The sequence below is a fragment of the Hordeum vulgare genome, chromosome 3H, assembly GCF_904849725.1.
Source record: "Hordeum vulgare subsp. vulgare chromosome 3H, MorexV3_pseudomolecules_assembly, whole genome shotgun sequence".
NCBI lineage: Eukaryota > Viridiplantae > Streptophyta > Magnoliopsida > Poales > Poaceae > Hordeum > Hordeum vulgare.
Window position 1 is genome coordinate 585,438,279 of NC_058520.1, and position 20,025 is coordinate 585,458,303.

Consider the following 20,025-nt stretch of genomic DNA (forward strand, 5'->3'; position numbering starts at 1 on the left):
ATGATTGGAATCCTAGGGATTTTTCAATAGGATTCGTGTGTACTCCATTTTGGAGGGAATTACCTACAACTCTAAGCTCTTGGTAGAATTTCTTTGTTTTTCTTGTGCTATCAAACAGTTTTCCAAATTCTTATAGTTTTGTAATAATGTAGAATAAAAGAGGACATGCCACTTTATTTCTACATTTTGTTCTATTTCTGCGTTTTGAGAGTCCAACAAATCAAAGAGGCCCTAACTATCCAAAGGTGCAGTTTACGGGTGTTAGATAGAATGTCATATTTGACCAATCATTGCCACACATCACACATGACATATTGAAAACTAATTGCTTGCATTTTGCCTATCCCTAACAATCCCTTCATTGTGTCCAGAACTTTGCAACTTGTAATCGTGCTAGCTTTGTATGTGTGAATTACCCCCGACAAGATGCGTCACTGGTAGATCGTGTCAGCTGTGTTGGAGAGTATCAAGCAACCATTATGTGTGGTTGGACCAACATCTTTTGGCTAGTATGTTCTAGGGCCAACAACTTGGCTAGTGCGAGGAGGAGTAGGGAACCTGGTCTACTACTTTTCTAGATTAATGTATCTTTTCTTAGCTGAGTTAATTGGTCTTTTAGTTGTTCTCAATTCTAGGACATCGCGTATATCGCCGTGACAACGTGAGATTATTTTCGGCGTTGGTGGCCATTCAAAAAGTTCAAGTCTTACAGGTTTAAGACCCTGCCTCGGTAGTTCGATTTTGGTCTTTCTCGTGGTAATACGGAGGAGGATGTGTGATTGCTTCATCCTTGACGTTTGTAGTTTTTGTAGTTTGCACTCGCTTGTCCCCAACTATGTTGACGAATGGGAGGTTATCTATCCCTGGATTGTTGGTGTTGATACTCTCACTAATCTCAACCGACTGGTTTAATGGTTGCATCGCGAGTGGAGCATTTGCATTTGTGCCTCAAACTTGTCAGGGAATCCAAATTTCCATTGGGGGGGGGGGGTATTGTCCAGTCTTTTCTGTCAACTTTAAGGAGATGCCGCCAAAAATGTATGAGATCGATTCTTTAGAGAAGAGTGGGCTTATGGACGTGGATATTTTCTCTATTTTTTGGATTTCCTTGTGTAAAAGTTGGTAACAACTACTTCCTTTGTTTCTAAATATTTGTCTTTCTAAAGATTTCACTATAAACTACATGTGGATGTATATAGACATAATTTAGAATGTGGATTCATTCATTTTGCTTTGTATGTAGTCCATAGCCGAATCTCTAAAAAGACAAATATTTAAGAACGGAGGGAGTATATTATCTCTACCACATACAATTCACAATATTTATTGGTTACAAAATAAAACTCGTCCTAACGTGAGGCGTTGTAGAGGCCAAGCGAGCATTGAGAACACCATGAGCAACACACATGGTGACTGACGGTAGAGAAAAGTGGACCATAAAGTTGCTTACATGTGTAAGTTGTCAAATGCGGGGTAACATCTATTGGGTTTAGTCCCACATCGGTTGTGGGAGGAGACATAACACGACTTATAAGGATGAGGATGTCCCCTCGTAACAGGCTAGTCTTTTGAGGGAGAGGGCCCAAGGCCTGTCATAAATCGGTGTTGCTCTCCGGTTGGGCATGTTGACGTATGTGGGTTGGAAACGCTGGTGTTAGCGGAGCCGAGATTGCGTAACAACATCACCCTCCCAAGGTTGCCGATTGTCGGGGAACATCCAGATACTAGGGAGAGGATCAGATGTATAAGTTGGTTTGAAATCTTATTTTTTGAAATTTAGATGGGTCAAGTCACTTATTCCAGCATCATGTACATTATTCCTGCTATATATACTATCCAAGGAGGGGGACGTCCTATTCTCCTCTTTATGCAAAGGATTGCCGGTTTAACACGGTTGCTTGGTCGTCTCAATAAACACTTCCGACGGTCTTGGGCTTCTTCACTCAGAATAAAGATTGGCTTTGTACTGTGCGGTAGAAAATCACTCTCGTTTGCTTTCTTGCCTCAAAAAACAACACTTCGCTTATTTAAAATACAGAACAAGCAGTTTTTGATAGGTTTTTAAAATGCTCACAAAAATAGAATTTCAAAATGCTTGCAAATTAAAAATCTTTCTAAGTTTTTAAATTTTTTAAAATTATTAAATGTTCAATTTTTGAAAAAGAGTCTGAATTTTAGTTTTTGTAACAATTTTAAGAAAAGTTCAGAATTTGAAATGTGTGTTGAAAAAATTAAAATTATCATGAACATTGTGAAAATACAAATTAAAGACACCAATACTAGTAATAATAATAATGATAAAACACCAAAAAAAAACATAACAAAAAGGATGAAAACCTGAGGAAAACCAAGAGGAAAAAATAAAATAAAAACCATAAAATATCACTACTATCTACACTAGCGGGTGAACGTTCTTACTGGGCAGGCCATCACGGACCCGTGCGAAGAATAAATTCTGCGCAGCAAGCGTAGAATAGGAAATCTCTCAAATGGCCCACATAACTCCTGTGAGGAAAAGGAAGAAGCCCACCTTCCTGGTCTGCCGACCCATGTGGCCCATGCAGCCGTCTCCAATCCGGTTCCTAGTCTGCCCAGTGTCCGCGCTTTCATATATGTGGCCTATGCACGCAGATCGTCAGTGTGCCTCGATTCTTTCTCCTCCGCCGCCGGCCGGTCCCCGACGGCCATGCCCACTACAGGTACGGCAGCGGTGGCCATGGAAGCACTCCCACCGTGGCCACAGACGGCGGCTGCGCCGGAGGTCCGCTTCCGTTTCCGAGGAGAACTGACCCTCAGCGTCGAGCTGAAGCCGAGCGAGCAGCCATGCACTGTGCGCCTGCGCGCCGGCCTGCTCTTGCACCATGCGTGTCGCAGGGTCGGGCGACCAAGGGGCTGGCCGGTCGACGTGACCAATCAAGTCGTCAGGAAGCTCGACATACTGTTCAAGATCACCGACCACGCCGTCTTCCAGTCCAGCAAGGTCTGCAGCGAACTCATCCACGATATGCTCGCCGCCGCCGTCGAAATCGGGTACGACTACGACCTCGCCGCCAGCGCTGCGGATTCAATAATCCGTAACACGCCCCTTGACCCAGCCACGATGATCGTTGAGCACGTCGGCCGTGAGATCGACGGGATCGTCGCCGCCGGGGGCGTCATCCCTGGCTACGACCTAGAATTAGAGATACCCCAGATCTGCATAACCCTGGTCTACGAGCCCAAGGCGCTGCTCCTCGCTTGCAAAGAAGCCACCGCCGCGAAAGCCGATGATGCGGCCGGAGTTGTGGAACAGATCTGTGGCCGAAAGCGCCGCCGGGAGCCTGATGATGCGGCCGGAGTTGTGGAACTCTGTGGCCGAAAGCGCCGCCGGGAGCCTGATGAGCTGTGCGCCATATGTTGCTTGGACATGGAGACTGGGGAGGAGAGGGAGAACGTCCGGCTGCCGTGCTCCCATGCCTTCCATACGCTGTGCATCGAGCCGTGGTTCCACAGGGCGTCCACGTGCCCGACTTGCCGGCGTGACATCATGGAGTGCTTTAGCTTTGTCAGATCAGCGCCTCCAACGAGTTCAGATATCTCGGAGCCGGAGATGAAGCACTTGTAAATGACGTACGAGGACCTGATATATATATATATATAGTTCATACATTCCCAAGATGAAGAATTCTAAATTTCTAATTAGCCGACGCTCGGCAGTATGTTGTAGACCCTGGAGTCGAAGATATCACCTACACCCCATAGCGGAAAATGAGCAGATCGCCGGGGTTGTCTGGGCGCAAACCTTTTTCATGAATTTTGAGTGCGGAAATTCAATTGAACATTCATACGACTGTGTGATTTTGGTACCGTTTCGAATTACAAAATGTTGTTATTGAGTATTAGTTGACGGTAAGAGTTGTTTGTTGCGGTGTAGTACGTACTGCTTTAATCACACTGCCACGCCAAAGGGCACATATTAATTCAGGTTTGGTTATCACTGTATATATTGGTTTTGCTCATTATTATTTTATAAATACTGTGCTTCTCCTCAGTTTGGGCAGAACAGCATCGAGGCATCGCCCGTGAGCAAGTTGCACGACAGGTTGATCTTCGCCAAGGGCATGGCGAAGAAGTCGGCCGGGACGGTGCCGGACAGGTTGTTGTTGGAGAGGTCGAGGAACGCCAGGTGCCGGTCCCTGCTGAGGAGCAGCGGCGGCGAAGAGGTCGGCCGGGACGGTGCCGGACAGGTTGTTGTTGGAGAGGTCGAGGAGCGTCGGGTGCCGGTCCCTGCTGAGGAGCAGCGGCGGCGAAGAGGTCGGCCGGGACGGTGCCGGACAGGTTGTTGTTGGAGAGGTCGAGGAGCGCCGGGTGCCGGTCCCTGCTGAGGGGCAGCGGCGGCGAAGGAGTCGGCCGGGACGGTGCCGGACAGGTTGTTGTTGGAGAGGTCGAGGAGCGCCAGGTGCCGGTCCCTGCTGAGGAGCAGCGGCGGCGAAGGAGTCGGCCGGGACGGTGCCGGACAGGTTGTTGTTGGAGAGGTCGAGGAGCGCCAGGTGCCGGTCCCTGCTGAGGAGCAGCGGCGGCGAAGGAGTCGGCCGGGACGGTGCCGGACAGGTTGTTGTTGGAGAGGTCGAGGAGCGCCAGGTGCCGGTCCCTGCTGAGGAGCAGCGGCGGTGAAGGAGTCGGCCGGGACGGTGCCGGACAGGTTGTTGTTGGAGAGGTCGAGGAGCGCCAGGTGCCGGTCCCTGCTGAGGAGCAGCGGCGGCGAAGGAGTCGGCCGGGACGGTGCCGGACAGGTTGTTGTTGGAGAGGTCGAGGAGCGCCAGGTGCCGGTCCCTGCTGAGGAGCAGCGGCGGCGAAGGAGTCGGCCGGGACGGTGCCGGACAGGTTGTTGTTGGAGAGGTCGAGGAGCGCCAGGTGTCGGTCCCTGCTGAGGAGCAGCGGCGGCGAAGGAGTCGGCCGGGACGGTGCCGGACAGGTTGTTGTTGGAGAGGTCGAGGAGCGCCAGGTGCCGGTCCCTCCTGAGGAGCAGCGGCGGCGAAGGAGTCGGCCGGGACTGTGCCGGACAGGTTGTTGTTGGAGAGGTCGAGGAGCGCCAGGTGCCGGTCCCTGCTGAGGAGCAGCGGCGACGAAGGAGTCGGCCGGGACGGTGCCGGACAGGTTGTTGTTGGAGAGGTCGAGGAGCGCCAGGTGCCGGTCCCCGCTGAGGAGCAGCGGCGGCGAAGGAGTCGGCCGGGACGGTGCCGGACAGGTTGTTGTTGGAGAGGTCGAGGAGCGCCAGGTGCCGGTCCCTGCTGAGGAGCAGCGGCGGCGAAGGAGTCGGCCGGGACGGTGCCGGACAGGTTGTTGTTGGAGAGGTCGAGGAGCGCCAGGTGCCGGTCCCTGCTGAGGAGCAGCGGCGGCGAAGAGGTCGGCCGGGACGGTGCCGGACAGGTTGTTGTTGGAGAGGTCGAGGAGCGCCGGGTGTCGGTCCCTGCTGAGGAGCAGCGGCGGCGAAGAGGTCGGCCGGGACGGTGCCGGACAAGTTGTTGTTGGAGAGGTCGAGGAGCGCCGGGTGCCGGTCCCTGCTGAGGAGCAGCGGCGGCGAAGGAGTCGGCCGGGACGGTGCCGGACAGGTTGTTGTTGGAGAGGTCGAGGAGCGCCAGGTGCCGGTCCCTGCTGAGGACCAGCGGCGGCGAAGGAGTCGGCCGGGACGGTGCCGGACAGGTTGTTGTTGGAGAGGTCGAGGAGCGCCAGGTGCCGGTCCCTGCTGAGGACCAGCGGCGGCGAAGGAGTCGGCCGGGACGGTGCCGGACAGGTTGTTGTTGGAGAGGTCGAGGAGCGCCAGGTGCCGGTCCCTGCTGAGGAGCAGCGGCGGCGAAGGAGTCGGCCGGGACGGTGCCGGACAGGTTGTTGTTGGAGAGGTCGAGGAGCGCCAGGTGCCGGTCCCTGCTGAGGAGCAGCGGCGGCGAAGGAGTCGGCCGGGACGGTGCCGGACAGGTTGTTGTTGGAGAGGTCGAGGAGCGCCAGGTGCCGGTCCCTGCTGAGGAGCAGCGGCGGCGAAGGAGTCGGCCGGGACGGTGCCGGACAGGTTGTTGTTGGAGAGGTCGAGGAGCGCCAGGTGCCGGTCCCTGCTGAGGAGCAGCGGCGGCGAAGGAGTCGGCCGGGACGGTGCCGGACAGGTTGTTGTTGGAGAGGTCGAGGAGCGCCAGGTGCCGGTCCCTGCTGAGGACCAGCGGCGGCGAAGGAGTCGGCCGGGACGGTGCCGGACAGGTTGTTGTTGGAGAGGTCGAGGAGCGCCAGGTGCCGGTCCCTGCTGAGGACCAGCGGCGGCGAAGGAGTCGGCCGGGACGGTGCCGGACAGGTTGTTGTTGGAGAGGTCGAGGAGCGCCAGGTGCCGGTCCCTGCTGAGGAGCAGCGGCGGCGAAGGAGTCGGCCGGGACGGTGCCGGACAGGTTGTTGTTGGAGAGGTCGAGGAGCGCCAGGTGCCGGTCCCTGCTGAGGAGCAGCGGCGGCGAAGAAGTCGGCCGGGACGGTGCCGGACAGGTTGTTGTTGGAGAGGTCGAGGAACGCCAGGTGCCGGTCCCTGCTGAGGAGCAGCGGCGGCGAAGAAGTCGGCCGGGACGGTGCCGGACAGGTTGTTGTTGGAGAGGTCGAGGAGCGCCAGGTGCCGGTCCCTGCTGGCTGCTGAGGAGCAGCGGCGGCGAAGGAGTCGGCCGGGACGGTGCCGGACAGGTTGTTGTTGGAGAGGTCGAGGAGCGCCAGGTGCCGGTCCCTGCTGAGAAGCAGCGGCGGCGAAGAAGTCGGCCGGGACGGTGCCGGACAGGTTGTTGTTGGAGAGGTCGAGGAGCGCCAGGTGCCGGTCCCTGCTGAGGAGCAGCGGCGGCGAAGGAGTCGGCCGGGACGGTGCCGGACAGGTTGTTGTTGGAGAGGTCGAGGAACGCCAGGTGCCGGTCCCTGCTGAGGAGCAGCGGCGGCGAAGAAGTCGGCCGGGACGGTGCCGGACAGGTTGTTGTTGGAGAGGTCGAGGAACGCCAGGTGCCGGTCCCTGCTGAGGAGCAGCGGCGGCGAAGAAGTCGGCCGGGACGGTGCCGGACAGGTTGTTGTTGGAGAGGTCGAGGAGCGCCAGGTGCCGGTCCCTGCTGGCTGCTGAGGAGCAGCGGCGGCGAAGAAGTCGGCCGGGACGGTGCCGGACAGGTTGTTGTTGGAGAGGTCGAGGAGCGCCAGGTGCCGGTCCCTGCTGAGAAGCAGCGGCGGCGAAGAAGTCGGCCGGGACGGTGCCGGACAGGTTGTTGTTGGAGAGGTCGAGGAGCGCCAGGTGCCGGTCCCTGCTGAGGAGCAGCGGCAGCGAAGAAGTCGGCCGGGACGGTGCCGGACAGGTTGTTGTTGGAGAGGTCGAGGAACGCCAGGTGCCGGTCCCTGCTGAGGAGCAGCGGCGGCGAAGAAGTCGGCCGGGACGGTGCCGGACAGGTTGTTGTTGGAGAGGTCGAGGAACGCCAGGTGCCGGTCCCTGCTGAGGAGCAGCGGCGGCGAAGAAGTCGGCCGGGACGGTGCCGGACAGGTTGTTGTTGGAGAGGTCGAGGAGCGCCAGGTGCCGGTCCCTGCTGAGGAGCAGCGGCGGGATGCTGCCGGCCGAAGAGGCGGTTGTCGTTGAGGTAGATGTTGTAGAGGCGACGACGTGATCGATGATGCCCGTGAGCGAGTTGGAGGGGCGATCCAGCAACTGAAGCTCGAGAACCTGCCGAGTAGTATCATACTGTTTCCTAACTGGATGAACCAGCCAAGGTGAGATATTAGAAGAAACTGAGCCATTTTCAGTTCCCTTCCAATCAACCATCCCTAGGTGAGTGAGATATTGGAGGAAAACAAACTTGAGCATCATCTGTTTTTTTTTCTCACTTTCGCTGCCTCATAAAAGGCTAGTAAAACACGAGTGTGACTAGCATTGAAATAAAATAAAAGAAATAGTTACCACATAAACTTTCACTAGACTCAAATCATGATATTCACTATAAGTGGAAAATATATATAAGTCTAAAGAACATCTAACTAAATGAGTTCAGATTTTTGTTTCCTCTACAGGTTTCAAGTTTCAGAAATTTCATACAACATCCACGCATTTACAATTCACATAAATTATAAACAAAGAAAGCGCTGGTAATACTGTTGAACCCTTCTTTTTCTGTATCAACTTAGCATACACAGAATTCTCCAAGAAATACCCAAACACATGGGGTACCAAACAAGGCTTCACAAACAACATGGCCGCAACAACTTCAAACCAGGCTCAACAACTACTTGCAGATAACTAGAACTCAAGGCTTCGACGAGAACAGGTTGGGGTAGGAGAACGGATCATCCTCCAACGATGTTGATCTCTGAGGCACATGAGCTGGTCCATAACCCTCAGAATCATTGGAAAAAGAGTCCTGATGATCAAATACCGGCTTCTGCGTCACCTCAGTTTGATGATGACTTTCCTTTTGGCTACCATCACTGTGGCTCTCATAAACCCTAGTGTTCTTCTTTAGATCAGCAATGCACAGTTTCGCAAGGTTTGCAGCAGCACGTGCTGCCGATGCAGCTCGCTCTGCTGAGTCAGCAGCTGTTTGCGCAGCTGAAACCACGTCATCCATATCAATATTTTCCCTACTCTCTATAGGAGAGACTGAATGCACCTGTTCTGGACGCTTCGAGAACATGTTGACATCTTTGGGTGTTTGGGGAGCACTCACTTCATCAACTGACCTTGTGAAGAATTCTTGCTCTGTTGGCTTCACTGGAGGAGAATTTAAGGGAATCGAGTCACTTTTCTCCATAGAAGAAGCAGAAGCAAATGGCAGGGGAGAGACAAAAGGAACAAACTGCTTCTTTTCATCTGGCAAAGCTGGCATTCTTGGCTGAGCAGATTGTGGAGAAACTGGGGGTTCTGAACTTTTCAGATAATTGTAGAACGCAGCATCAGCTGTTGGATTCTCTTCCAAGTCAGATGGGTTTGAGAAATCATGAGCAGGCGACTGTGAGCTTTGCACATGTGGACCAATATCTGGGGTTGATTGAGTACCAGAAGCTGGACGAATCGCTGCTTTTGGGACTTCAGGCAAATCCAGTGAGTCAAAGCCGCCATCAGATTCATAAGCTTCACCAGGTTCATCAGCGGCACTTGCAGCTAATGGTTCTTCGTGTTTCTCCTTTGGAAGTGGCAGCGTTGAGCCACTGAAGTAGGTTGGCCCATTCTAATGAAAGGGAACATGTTACAAGGTGAGATTCAAAATAACGGACCAACCACAGTTTCTTGTATGTAAACACTAACCAATAGATCTTCATGGGGTTTAAGATATTCCGTCTCTGTTGCAGATGGATCCCAGTCAATCTCATGCTCCTCAGCAATCTCCTTCAGAAGTTTCATTTTTATATCTACTGGAGGAGGACGGATTGAAAGTAGTTCAATTATCTGCATAGGTGTTGTTTCGAATCATGTCAGCATAAATCTAATGGTTAAGTAACATAAATAGATTACTTGTTATCATGGAAGTTGGCATGTGACCTGACGGTTGACCCCACAATCCGGCATAAGTTCTGTAGCTGCAGCAACAAATTCCTTCCCATATTTAGTCGCAAACATCATTTGGACTTGTATCAGTTCAGGCAAATCTGAACACCTAGGAGCAGCAAAACAGATGCTGGATATTGCCTCTTTGAGATCTATAGGGCATTCCCTGATGCAGGAAAATAAATTTAACAGGTTAGGACAACCAATTTAGCTGCAAGCCTATTTAAACTATATAACCACGACATTTGAGAACTTAACGAACAAATTAATTAAGGATATATGAAGGATAATTTATTTCTGTGCCTCCACCCAGGGAATTCAGTCTAGACAGATGGACACCCAAATAAATACACTGCACAAACAGCAGTATGCATATAAAACCAGATCTTTCCTTCGGTCCAGAATAGGTCGAAAGGAGGCAACAATCTGATGCTTAGGGGCCACCGAATATGCATCGTCCCACTATTTACAGAAAAATAAAGATCTGACATAATCTGTTACACAGACGAACTGACATTATGCATCTCATTACACGTTTGAAAGAAAGCACATGTGTCTGGTTTTGGAAGAAAGCCAGATTTAAAGTTGAATAGCGATGGCATTCATCACATGCCACATCCATCATTCAACTGCAAATGCAACTGGGCAGTAATAACAGACTTGGGCGAACTCTGGGACTAGCGAGAGCTATAAGTTCAGTATGCCAAGAAAAAAAATGTCATCATTTATAAACTAGTACTAAATCAGCTCAAGGCAGAAACTCTAGGCGCGAACTACAGCTCCAGAACACTCCACTGGATTTTGACATGCCTAGATGAGGTTGTATGTAGAGCACACAAATCTACAAGAGCTCTTTTACAGTACCCTTAGATCAACACAGACCATCGGTTATCTTCATCTTCAATCTAACGGATGATGCTTATTGCTACTCCAGAGCAGTATTAACTATTAAGGGAGTACCAGTACCAAGTGTTAAGGAGTACAGCGCCTCAACTTCGTGGGTAAAACCGTAACAGAAGATGACAATTAACGTGTGCCTAATATTCTGATCAAATCGTTGTCTCAAAAAGAGCTCATCTACGAACACGCACATATCATTATTATACTGAATATAAGAAGAGAACAGGGCAGGTGACAAACTTTTGGGCCTCTATGAGGGGCAGGCGAACTGCGACGAGCTCGCAGAAGAGCTCGAGGATCTCCTGCGCCGCCAGCATGTTCTCCTCCCGGATGATGTGCTCCACCTGCGACCACAGAGAGAAGAAGCAACTAACCATGATGCCCAAATTCCAAGATCCTATTCCCACGCTGCCGCCTTATAATTATATAAGCAAGCCCATGATGATCCTTTTGGAATATGTACCCTGATTCTGGCGGTGGCGTCCTGGCCGGCCTCGAGGAGCTTGGCGATGTCCCGGCGCATCTGGCGCAGCTGCAGCTCCCGGCGGTTCCGCAGCAGCTTTATCCGCGGGATGGACAGCTTGAGCAGCGTCTTGCTGCGTTTTTTTTTACAACCCCCCGCAGATCAGGACAGGAATCGAATCGAAATCGAAATCGGAGCAGAAACCAAGAACTCGACTCCCGGGGAAGAAACCGTACCACTTGGCGGCGCGGAAGCCGCCGCCGCCGCCGCCGCCCCCCTTGCCGAAGAAGGCGTCCAGCATCGACATGGTGGGGTTAATCGAGTGGAGGTGGGGGGTTCGAGTGGCGCGTGGGTGGGTGGGGTTTCGATCCAAGTAGCCACGGCCAGAGCAAGGAGGAGGAGGAGACGATGGTGAGGGGCTGTGCCGTGTGCGCGTAGAGCCTGGCTGGATCCACCTGCTCCACCGTGACGAGAATCTTGACCGTCCGTCCGGACACGTGGATTGGCGATGGGGTTGGGTGGCTTTGTTGTCCGGGGGGACTTTGCTTCGCTCCAAAGAAAACTATGATTCCGTCTCAATTAGCATACTACTCCCTTGGTTCATCAATGTTGTTTAGGAAAAACTGATTCCTTAATCATTCATTACTGTTTACAGCGATTATATATCGCCCGAACAGACGCAACGCTCTGTGAAGAGACGCCGGTTCCAGAACGAGCGGGAGAGGCGTCGGTTGAGGATAGAGCCGCTCGACGGTTGGAAAAGTAGATTTCCTAATTACATTAGTGTAATAAATCTTAACATTCCCCCTAATCTACGCTTGACCATGTAGAATCGTCTCACGATCATCCAGGTAGGGCTATCATCTTGAAAAGATTCTCCTCCAAAAAGTTCTTCATGAAAACTTGATGAGAACCTGGAACATAAACTCACAAAGAGATAGCATAATGTGATGTTATTGAACAAGGATATCTCAAGGAGAGACTCCCCCTGTTGCCTGCAAGTCTCTAAGTCGTCGCATACCAATTCCATGAACATATTTCTGAAATGTTGAGTTTGGTAGAGACTTAGTAAATAAATCAGCAAGGTTGTCGCATGATTTGACTTGCAGAATGCTTATTTCCCCGCTTTTCTGAAGATTGTGGGGGGGGGGGAAACCATTTAAGAGAAATATGCTTAGTGATATTGCTCTTGATGTATCATGTTTGCATCTGTGCAACACAAGCCGCATTATCCTCATAGATAATGGTGGGTGATTCAATTGAACCAATTCCACATGACTGTTGTATGTGGTTTATAATTCTGCGAAGCCATACACATTCACATGATGCTTCGAATAATGAAATTATTTTAGAATGATTGGTAGATGTAGCCACTAGAATCTATTTTGAAGACTTCCATGATATAGCTGTACCACCATGTAGGAACACAAAACCGGTATGAGATCTGGCATTATGGGGATCAGACAAATAACCGGCATCTGCATACCCAATCATATTAGAGTCCAGATTTCTCTGAAGCTGGAAAAATAGGCCTAGATCCTTTGTGCCTTGGAGATATCGAAAGATATTCTTCACTCCAGACCAATGACGTTTGGTGGGAGCTGCGCTGTGTCTAGCAAGTAGATTCACTGCAAATGCAATATCAGGTCTTGTGCAATTTGCAAGATACATAAGCGCTCCAACAGCACTGAGATATGGAACTTCAGGTCCCAACACCTCTTCTCCATCATCCCTCGGTCTGAACGGATCTTTCTCTACGTCTAGAGATCGAACCACCATAGGAGTTTTAGATGGATAGGATTTGTCCATATTAAATTTCTCCAATATTTTCTGGATATAGGCAGCTTGGTGTACCATGATTCCTGAGGGAAGGTGCTCAAGTTGAATACCTAAGGAAAATTTGTTTTTACCCAAATCCTTCATCTCAAATTCCATCTTTAGCTGATTGCGTGCTTCATCAATGTCTGGTGCACTGCCGATGATGTTGAGATCATCAACATACACAGAAATGATGCAAAATCCCGTGGAGGACTTCTTGATGAAGACGCATGGGCAATCATCACTATTGGAGTAACCTTTCTGAAGAAGGAACTCACTTAGTCGGTTGTACCACATCCGTCCCGACTGTTTTAAGCCATATAATGACTTATTCAGCTTTACACAATACATGTTGCGTTTTGCACTGTTATTCGGGATAGAGATTCCGTCAGGAACCTTCATATATATGTCCGAATCTAGTGACCCGTAAAGATATGCGGTCATGACGTCCATCAACTGCATGGATAGACGATTTTGTACTGCCATAGATATAAGATATGGGAAAGTTGTTCCACCCATTACTGGAGAGTATGTCTCATTGAAATCAATGCCGGGTTTCTGCGTAAAACCTTGTGCTACGAGCCTTGCTTTATATCTCGCCACCTCATTGTTCTCATTCCGTTTCCGAAGGAAAACCCATTTGAATCCCACAGGGAAAACATTGGGAGGTGTAGGTATTGCTTCAGTGAATACCTTCCTTTTGTTAAGCGAGGCAATTTCTGCTTGGATTGCATCCTTCCATTTAGGCCAGTCGGAGCGCCTTTGGCACTCAACGATAGACCTTGGATCATGATCAGTGATAAGGTTATCTGCAATCTTTTCAGCAAAATATATGTCGACGGTCGTAGTCTTGCGGTCAAATGATTCTCCAGAATCAACATAGTTGATGGAAATTTCTTGCACCCCTAGGGACTCTTCGTGATTTCCCAATACGATTGAGTTTAGGTGTTCCGATGTTCCAGCTAGTTTGTGCACACTGGAGCTGAGTTGTGAAGGTTGCCCTTCCACTGGGTGTGAACTACCCATCAGGTGTTTGTCAACGTTGAGTTGACCTGCATTTACTGACTCCGAAGATTATCTCCTCGATTTCCTTTGCCGCTTGCTAGAAGTTAGCTCCAGGTCAGAAGCCATACTACTCCCCCTTCTTTTTAGGAACAGGGAGTTGAATGGTTTTTATTGGTACCTCCACTCTTTCTGGCGCGTTTCTGGCCGGATTTAAGGATTTTATAACACCTTTTAGATCAGTAAATGAATCTGGCAGATTATTTGCAAGATGTTGCAAATTAATTATCTTCCGAACTTGAAGTTCGGTCTCATGGGTACGTGGATCAGAGGATGAAATGGCATGAGCATTCCAATCGATTTCCGGGCATTCTTTCTGGTACTTGAAATCTCCCCCTAATGCCGGAAAATGTTCCTCATTAAATATGGAATCAGCGTGACGGGCTGTGAACACGTCCCCAGTTAGGGGTTCCAGGTACTTGATAATTGACGGTGATTTGTACCTCACATAGATCCCCAACTTTCTGTGTGGGCCCATGGATGTCCGCTGTGGTGGTGAGATCGGGATGTATGCAGCACATCCGAACTTACGCAGATGGGAAATGCTAGGAGGATTTCCACGTACCAATTCCAGAGGGGAAGAACTGTGATATGCAGTTGGCCTCAATTGGATCAAGTCAGCAGCGTGTAAAACAGCGTGACCCCAACAAGAGGTTGGCAAGTTGCAATTCTTCAACAAAGGTCTTGCAATGAGTTTAATCCTCTTAATCAATGCTTCAGCCAAACCATTTTGTGTATGGACATATGGAACAGAGTACTGACCTTCAATCCCCAAAGCCATGCAATAATCATTGAAAGCACCTGAGGAGAATTCTGCAGCGTTGTCCATTCGAATTGTATTAATTCGACTTTCAGGATAATGGGCTTGCAACTTAATTACTTGCCTCATTATTTTGGCAAATGCATGGTTTCATGTGGATAGAAGACACACATGTGACCATCGTGTAGATGCGTCAATCAGAACCAAGAAATACCGGAAAGGTCCAGATAATGGCTGAATGGGACCACAAATGTCTCCTTGAATACTTTCAAGGAACTGAAGTGGTTCAGCTTGTATTTTGAGATGCGAGGGCCTCAAAATTAGCTTTCCCGTGGCACAAGATGTGCACACAAAATCAGAAGATTGAGGAAATTTTGACTCAAGCAAATTATGACCAATGGAATTGCTAGTAATTTTTCTCATCATCCCAATTCTAGGATGGCCCAGGCGATCATGCCAGGTTTGGAATGCATCAACATTCTGAAAAATTACTTTGTATGCAACATGTTCCACGGGTTTGATGTATGTATTGTATAAACTAGACGATAAAGAAGGAATTTTCTCATGTACCTTTTTGCCATATCCGTGATTTTTAGTAAAGAGTAAATACTCCTCTTTGTTGTCTTCATGGGTTTCAATATGAAAACCATTCTTACGGATATCTCGATAACTGATCATGGTACGTGATGACTCGGGATACAATAGAGCATCCTCTATCGTCACTTGTGTACCACTTGGGAGGGTGAATATGGCACGTCCAGTACCAACAATCACGGTATCGCGTCCAGTGATAGTTAAAATATCTCCATTCATCTTTTTTAGAGTTTGGAAATATTTCATCTCCCTTAGTATCGAGTTTGTGGTACCACTGTCCACTAGGCATAATTCCTCTTCCATCGGATTGTCCCCGTAGAAAAACTATATAAAAACGAAAGAATTTTCAATAAGAAAACCTTATGTTAATACATAGAATACAATTTTATTATATCAAATGTGCTGATAGAATATAATATAAAGACAACAACAAACTTATGTTCTTATTACAATCCTCACAAATGGACATAGTTAAGTAGATCACTAAGGAGGTCGAGGGACTAGTCAAAGTCACCAAACACAAAGTTTGAGGTGTACTCAAGTAACATGGCCTCCGTTTCAGCAGGGTCCTCAAGTGGATAAGGAATCATGGCGTTGCTCGGTCCAGGAGGAATATCCTGTGAATCGCCAGCTCCATTTGCTCTATGCGGATGTAGGTTGAAGTTAGCTTCAAGCCTTTTCCCTTGAGGTGCTTTGCGTCCCAGAGATTGCTAGTACAACATGACCAGATGCTTGGGCATTGAGCACTTTTTAGTAGAATGCGAGTAGCATCCACACTTGTTGCAAAGTTTAGATTTATCAAACTTTGGCTTTGGAGTGCCTTTTCCCTTGCCCATGTTTCTGAATTTTATGTTTCCATTGCGCTTGTGCTTGTGCTCAGGATTGGAATGTTTACCTCGAGAGGTACCATTAAACTTCTGTCTATTCGCGACATTCAGATGAACTTCAGGTAAAGGTTGTGCCCCAACAGGGTGCTGAGAGCCATTCTTAGCGAGTAGCTCATCATGCTTTTCAGCCTGAAGTAACATGCGAATAAGCTCGGAATAGACAGTGTAGTTGCGAGCACAATATTGCTGTTGGAGGATCCTATCAGAAGGGAGCATAGTAGATAAAGTTTTTTCTATCATCTCCCCTGAGTAGGTTCCTTCTCACAAAAACGCAGTTTGGAACATATCTTATGAACAGCATGATTGTACTCACCAATGGACTTGAAATCCTGAAGGCGGAGATGAGTCCAATCGTGGAGTGTTTCAGGCGGGACCACTGCCTTCTGCTGTTCATACCTCGTTTTGAGGGCCAAAAACAAAGTACTAGGAGATTCCTCCTGTAAATACTCAGACTTGAGATGTGGATGAATATGGTGCCTTATGATGAATAAGGCAGCATAATTCTGCTGTTCTGTCAGCGGCGTGGCTCCAACCGGGAGAGGGGTCTCCGGGGGCTGGATGGCACGCGCTATCCCACGGGACGCAAGACTGATCTTGATGTCCATAGCTCATGTAGGGTAATTGTGGACATTGAGGGCAAGCTCCTCAAATTCTTTGGCAGTCATCTTTGCCTACATGGGGAAACCAGAGATAATTAATTTACGACGGTAAATTAAAAATCATCATGGTTATGTAATAAGAATGCAAAAATTCGATACTCAAGTGTAAACTTGAAAAGTTCTCAACCTCAATTGTGTGAACATGACACTTTGAAGATCACTTAGATCTCACAGTAATAGGCTACATGGCCATTACCTTGTGTATGCTACAATTTAGATATAAGGAATACACGTTAAAGGTAATCGCTTGTCGAGATTGACAAAGCGTAGACCTCATAGTAAGAGGGGATAGTCTGCACATGTGCAGTAGATCACAACTCATTACCTTGTGATTTCAAATAAGACGAGGGAGAAATGTTCAAAAATTTGCAAGTTTGATATGCGAGATAAGCTGATCTCAATCGCAATAAGAGACATGTTAAAAAAATATGTGGTAGACACATGAAACATGTCATTCTTCCCAGATGAAATACGGTACTTTATTTATATCATCAATCCATTGCATAATATAAACACACATATAATTACACAAATCTTAAACTAAAGTAAATCTAGAACTAGACTAAGTGTAAATAGTAGTACTAAAATAATAGTACTAAATATAGTCTAAAATTATACTATGTACACTAACTAGTGCTAACTAGTACTAAACAGAGAAATAAGAAAGAGAGAAAAAAATTGAACAACGGCCGACCAGAGCAACACGTGCGCCTGGGCCAGAACAGCCTTTGGCTGGCAAAAGCCAACACGTGTGCCTGGGCTGCATAAAACAGGGCACACCCCATAAGAGAGAGAAGAGGAGGTGGGATCGGTTCCCAGATCCATCCAACCAGCACCGCTCCTCTCCCCAACTAGCATCGCTCCTCTCCCCACCACCTGTATCGAGGCCATCCCACCACCGCGCGAAGACCAGAGGAAGCCCGCCGGCGGGAGTGAGGGCTGCTGCCTCCCTGGCTTCTCCGATGATCATCAACGCGACACGGAGGATCCCTCCTCGTCAGAAGAAGAGGGGACGATGACCGGGTCTTGGGGGGTAGTGCCGAGGCCAAGGCCGAGGCCGAGACTCGCCGGAGCCCACGAGCCGGCGCGGCGGCCGGGCCGGCGGTCGATGGCCGCGACGGCCCGCTCGAAGAGGCGGCCGAAGCTTCGCTCGGCACGGCTGCTAGTGCCTGCGGCCGGTTCCATCCGCGGCGGGGCTACACCGTTGGGTTCGATCCCGGCCCCGAAGCGGATGACGCCGGAGGCGCCGGTCGGCGCGGAGACGAAGGCGAGCGCCTCCTCCGTGGTCACCTCCGCGCGCATCGGCACGGGTAAGTAACCGGGTGGGCGGCGACTCGGGCCTGCGTCCTCAACAGCGGGCGTCGGCGTGTGTGGGGGCAGCCAGTGTGCCGGCGGAGGAGGGGACGGAGGCGGGTCCTCGTGCAGCATCGGCGCGGTCGGGCCGGCGAGCAGCCATGGATCCAGGCCAACAGGGAGATGCGCGGCGACATCATGTGTGGCACGCTGGCCACCCGTGGTGTGTCCATAGGCGTGATAACCGCCCCGGGCAGCGCCACCAACGGCGCTCCGGCCGTGCCCAGCGGCGCTCCGGCCGCGTCCCGTGGTGTTTCGGCCGCGTCCAGCGACACCCAGGCTGCGTCTAGCGACGGTACGGCGGCGTCGGGCCAGGAGCCGGTCCTGGCGGTTGTCCTCACTAATGAGGCGGAGGAAGAAAGAAGTCAGGGGCGACATCTCACCGGCGGCAAGGTGCTCCCTCTCTTTTCTTCTTCTCTTTTCGCTCTGTTTCGCTCTGTCGGGTAGCGCTCATGCTGATAACGTGTTTATGAAAAACTGATTCCTTAATCATTCATTATTGTTTACATCGATTATATATCGCCCGGACAGACGCAACGCTTTGTGAAGAGACGTCGGTTCCAGGACGAGCGGGAGAGGCGTCGGTTGAGGACACAGCCGCCCGACGGTTGGAAAAGTAGATTCCCTAATTACATTAGTGTATTAAATCTTAACAAATGTATCTAATCATGTTTTAGTATATATATATATATACTAGCAAAAGGGTCTGTACGTTGCAACGGGAGAAAAACAAATAAAATCTCCAATGGTCCTGATCATATTATGCCTTTAAAATTTTAGAACATTTCTTGAAATGCATGAACATTTTTTGAATTAGAAAACATTTTTTTCAATTGCACTTAAAAATAACACACAAACCATTTTTTGAAAATCATGGACTTTTATTGTTTTCACCAACATTGTTCTCAAAATTATGAACATTTTTCTGAATATGCAAATATTTTTACAAAAATCCCGAGCATTTGTCGAATTCACAAACATTTTATGTTTTCTTCAAAATTTTATTTCAAAATTCTCAATTTTATAAATTGCAAAAGTTTTTCAAAGTTCTAAATTATTTAAATTAAAAAAGGAACAAAAAAATAAAAATAAAAAACGAGACCAAAAACAGAGGCACAAACTGTTTTTGAGATTCTTACACGGACTTTTGTTTACAATCATTGATTTTTTTTATTTTATGGACATTTTCTCAAAATTTAAACATTTTTTTGTATATGCAAACATTTTTCAAAATTCCTCAGTAGTTTTTTATTTCTAAAAAAATATGTTTTTTGAATATTTTATTTCAAAATTCTCTGTTTCTTAAAATTGAGAAAAGTTATTTGAAGTTCTAAATTATTTAAAGTACAAAAAGAAAATGGAACTGAAAAGAAAAATAAAAAACTAAAGCAAAAAAACAAACGCCCACGCATTGGCCGGCCAAAACAGGTGTGCTGCATCTTTTTCCAACGCCTAGAGCGTAATATAGGAGGTGCCTACATGGGTCAGCCCAGCCCGGAGATTTTCCTGTTTGAAACGTTTTCTATGATTTATAGGTGGCATTGGTGGGTAATTTTAGTCAACTTTAGGGGCAATTTGAAACCAACTTATATTTTGGACTTCACCGGACCAGGGCTGCGGTTAGTTTCGATTAAATATAGGGGGTTTTACGTAAAATGTAAAAAAGATCCGTTTTCTGACTTAAATACGGTCTGCGGGTTGATTTCAGGAAACGCCAAGGGCTTTTTTGTAAAGGTGGCACGACGGACGACAGAAGTAGTCGGCGCTTTTTATTAGGGAGAGAAATACATTTATTTTTAGATAAATTTAAGACAAAAAATTTAGAACGGAGGAAGTAGTACATTTAGGCGTGTTACTTCGATTACGTATGAAAAACGTTTAGTTTAAACCAGATGATTTTCTTCATAAGAGCAACTACAGCCAAGCAATATGACAGCTTTCAATCTCCCCTTTTTGGTAATCGATGACAACATACAATCAAAGCTTCAAATAAAGATAGGCATTACAATATGACAACTTTG

At 48.7% G+C, this 20,025-nt stretch overlaps 1 protein-coding gene and 1 pseudogene across 1 annotated transcript; one reads left to right on the forward strand and one right to left on the reverse strand.

Moving 5' to 3' along the window:
- Positions 1-8,116: 8,116 nt before the first annotated feature.
- LOC123445370 (IST1 homolog) lies at positions 8,117-11,314 on the reverse strand. The gene is made up of 6 exons (XM_045122343.1): positions 11,108-11,314; positions 10,872-11,004; positions 10,649-10,752; positions 9,503-9,674; positions 9,269-9,409; positions 8,117-9,191 (listed from the first exon to the last, which is right to left on the reverse strand). Exons 1-6 carry the CDS (start codon positions 11,176-11,178, stop codon positions 8,271-8,273), a joined length of 1,542 nt encoding a protein of 513 aa, XP_044978278.1. The 5' UTR covers positions 11,179-11,314; the 3' UTR covers positions 8,117-8,270.
- Positions 11,315-17,666: 6,352 nt separating this feature from the next.
- Positions 17,667-18,670, forward strand: LOC123442108 (annotated as a pseudogene).
- The last annotated feature ends 1,355 nt before the right edge of the window (positions 18,671-20,025 follow it).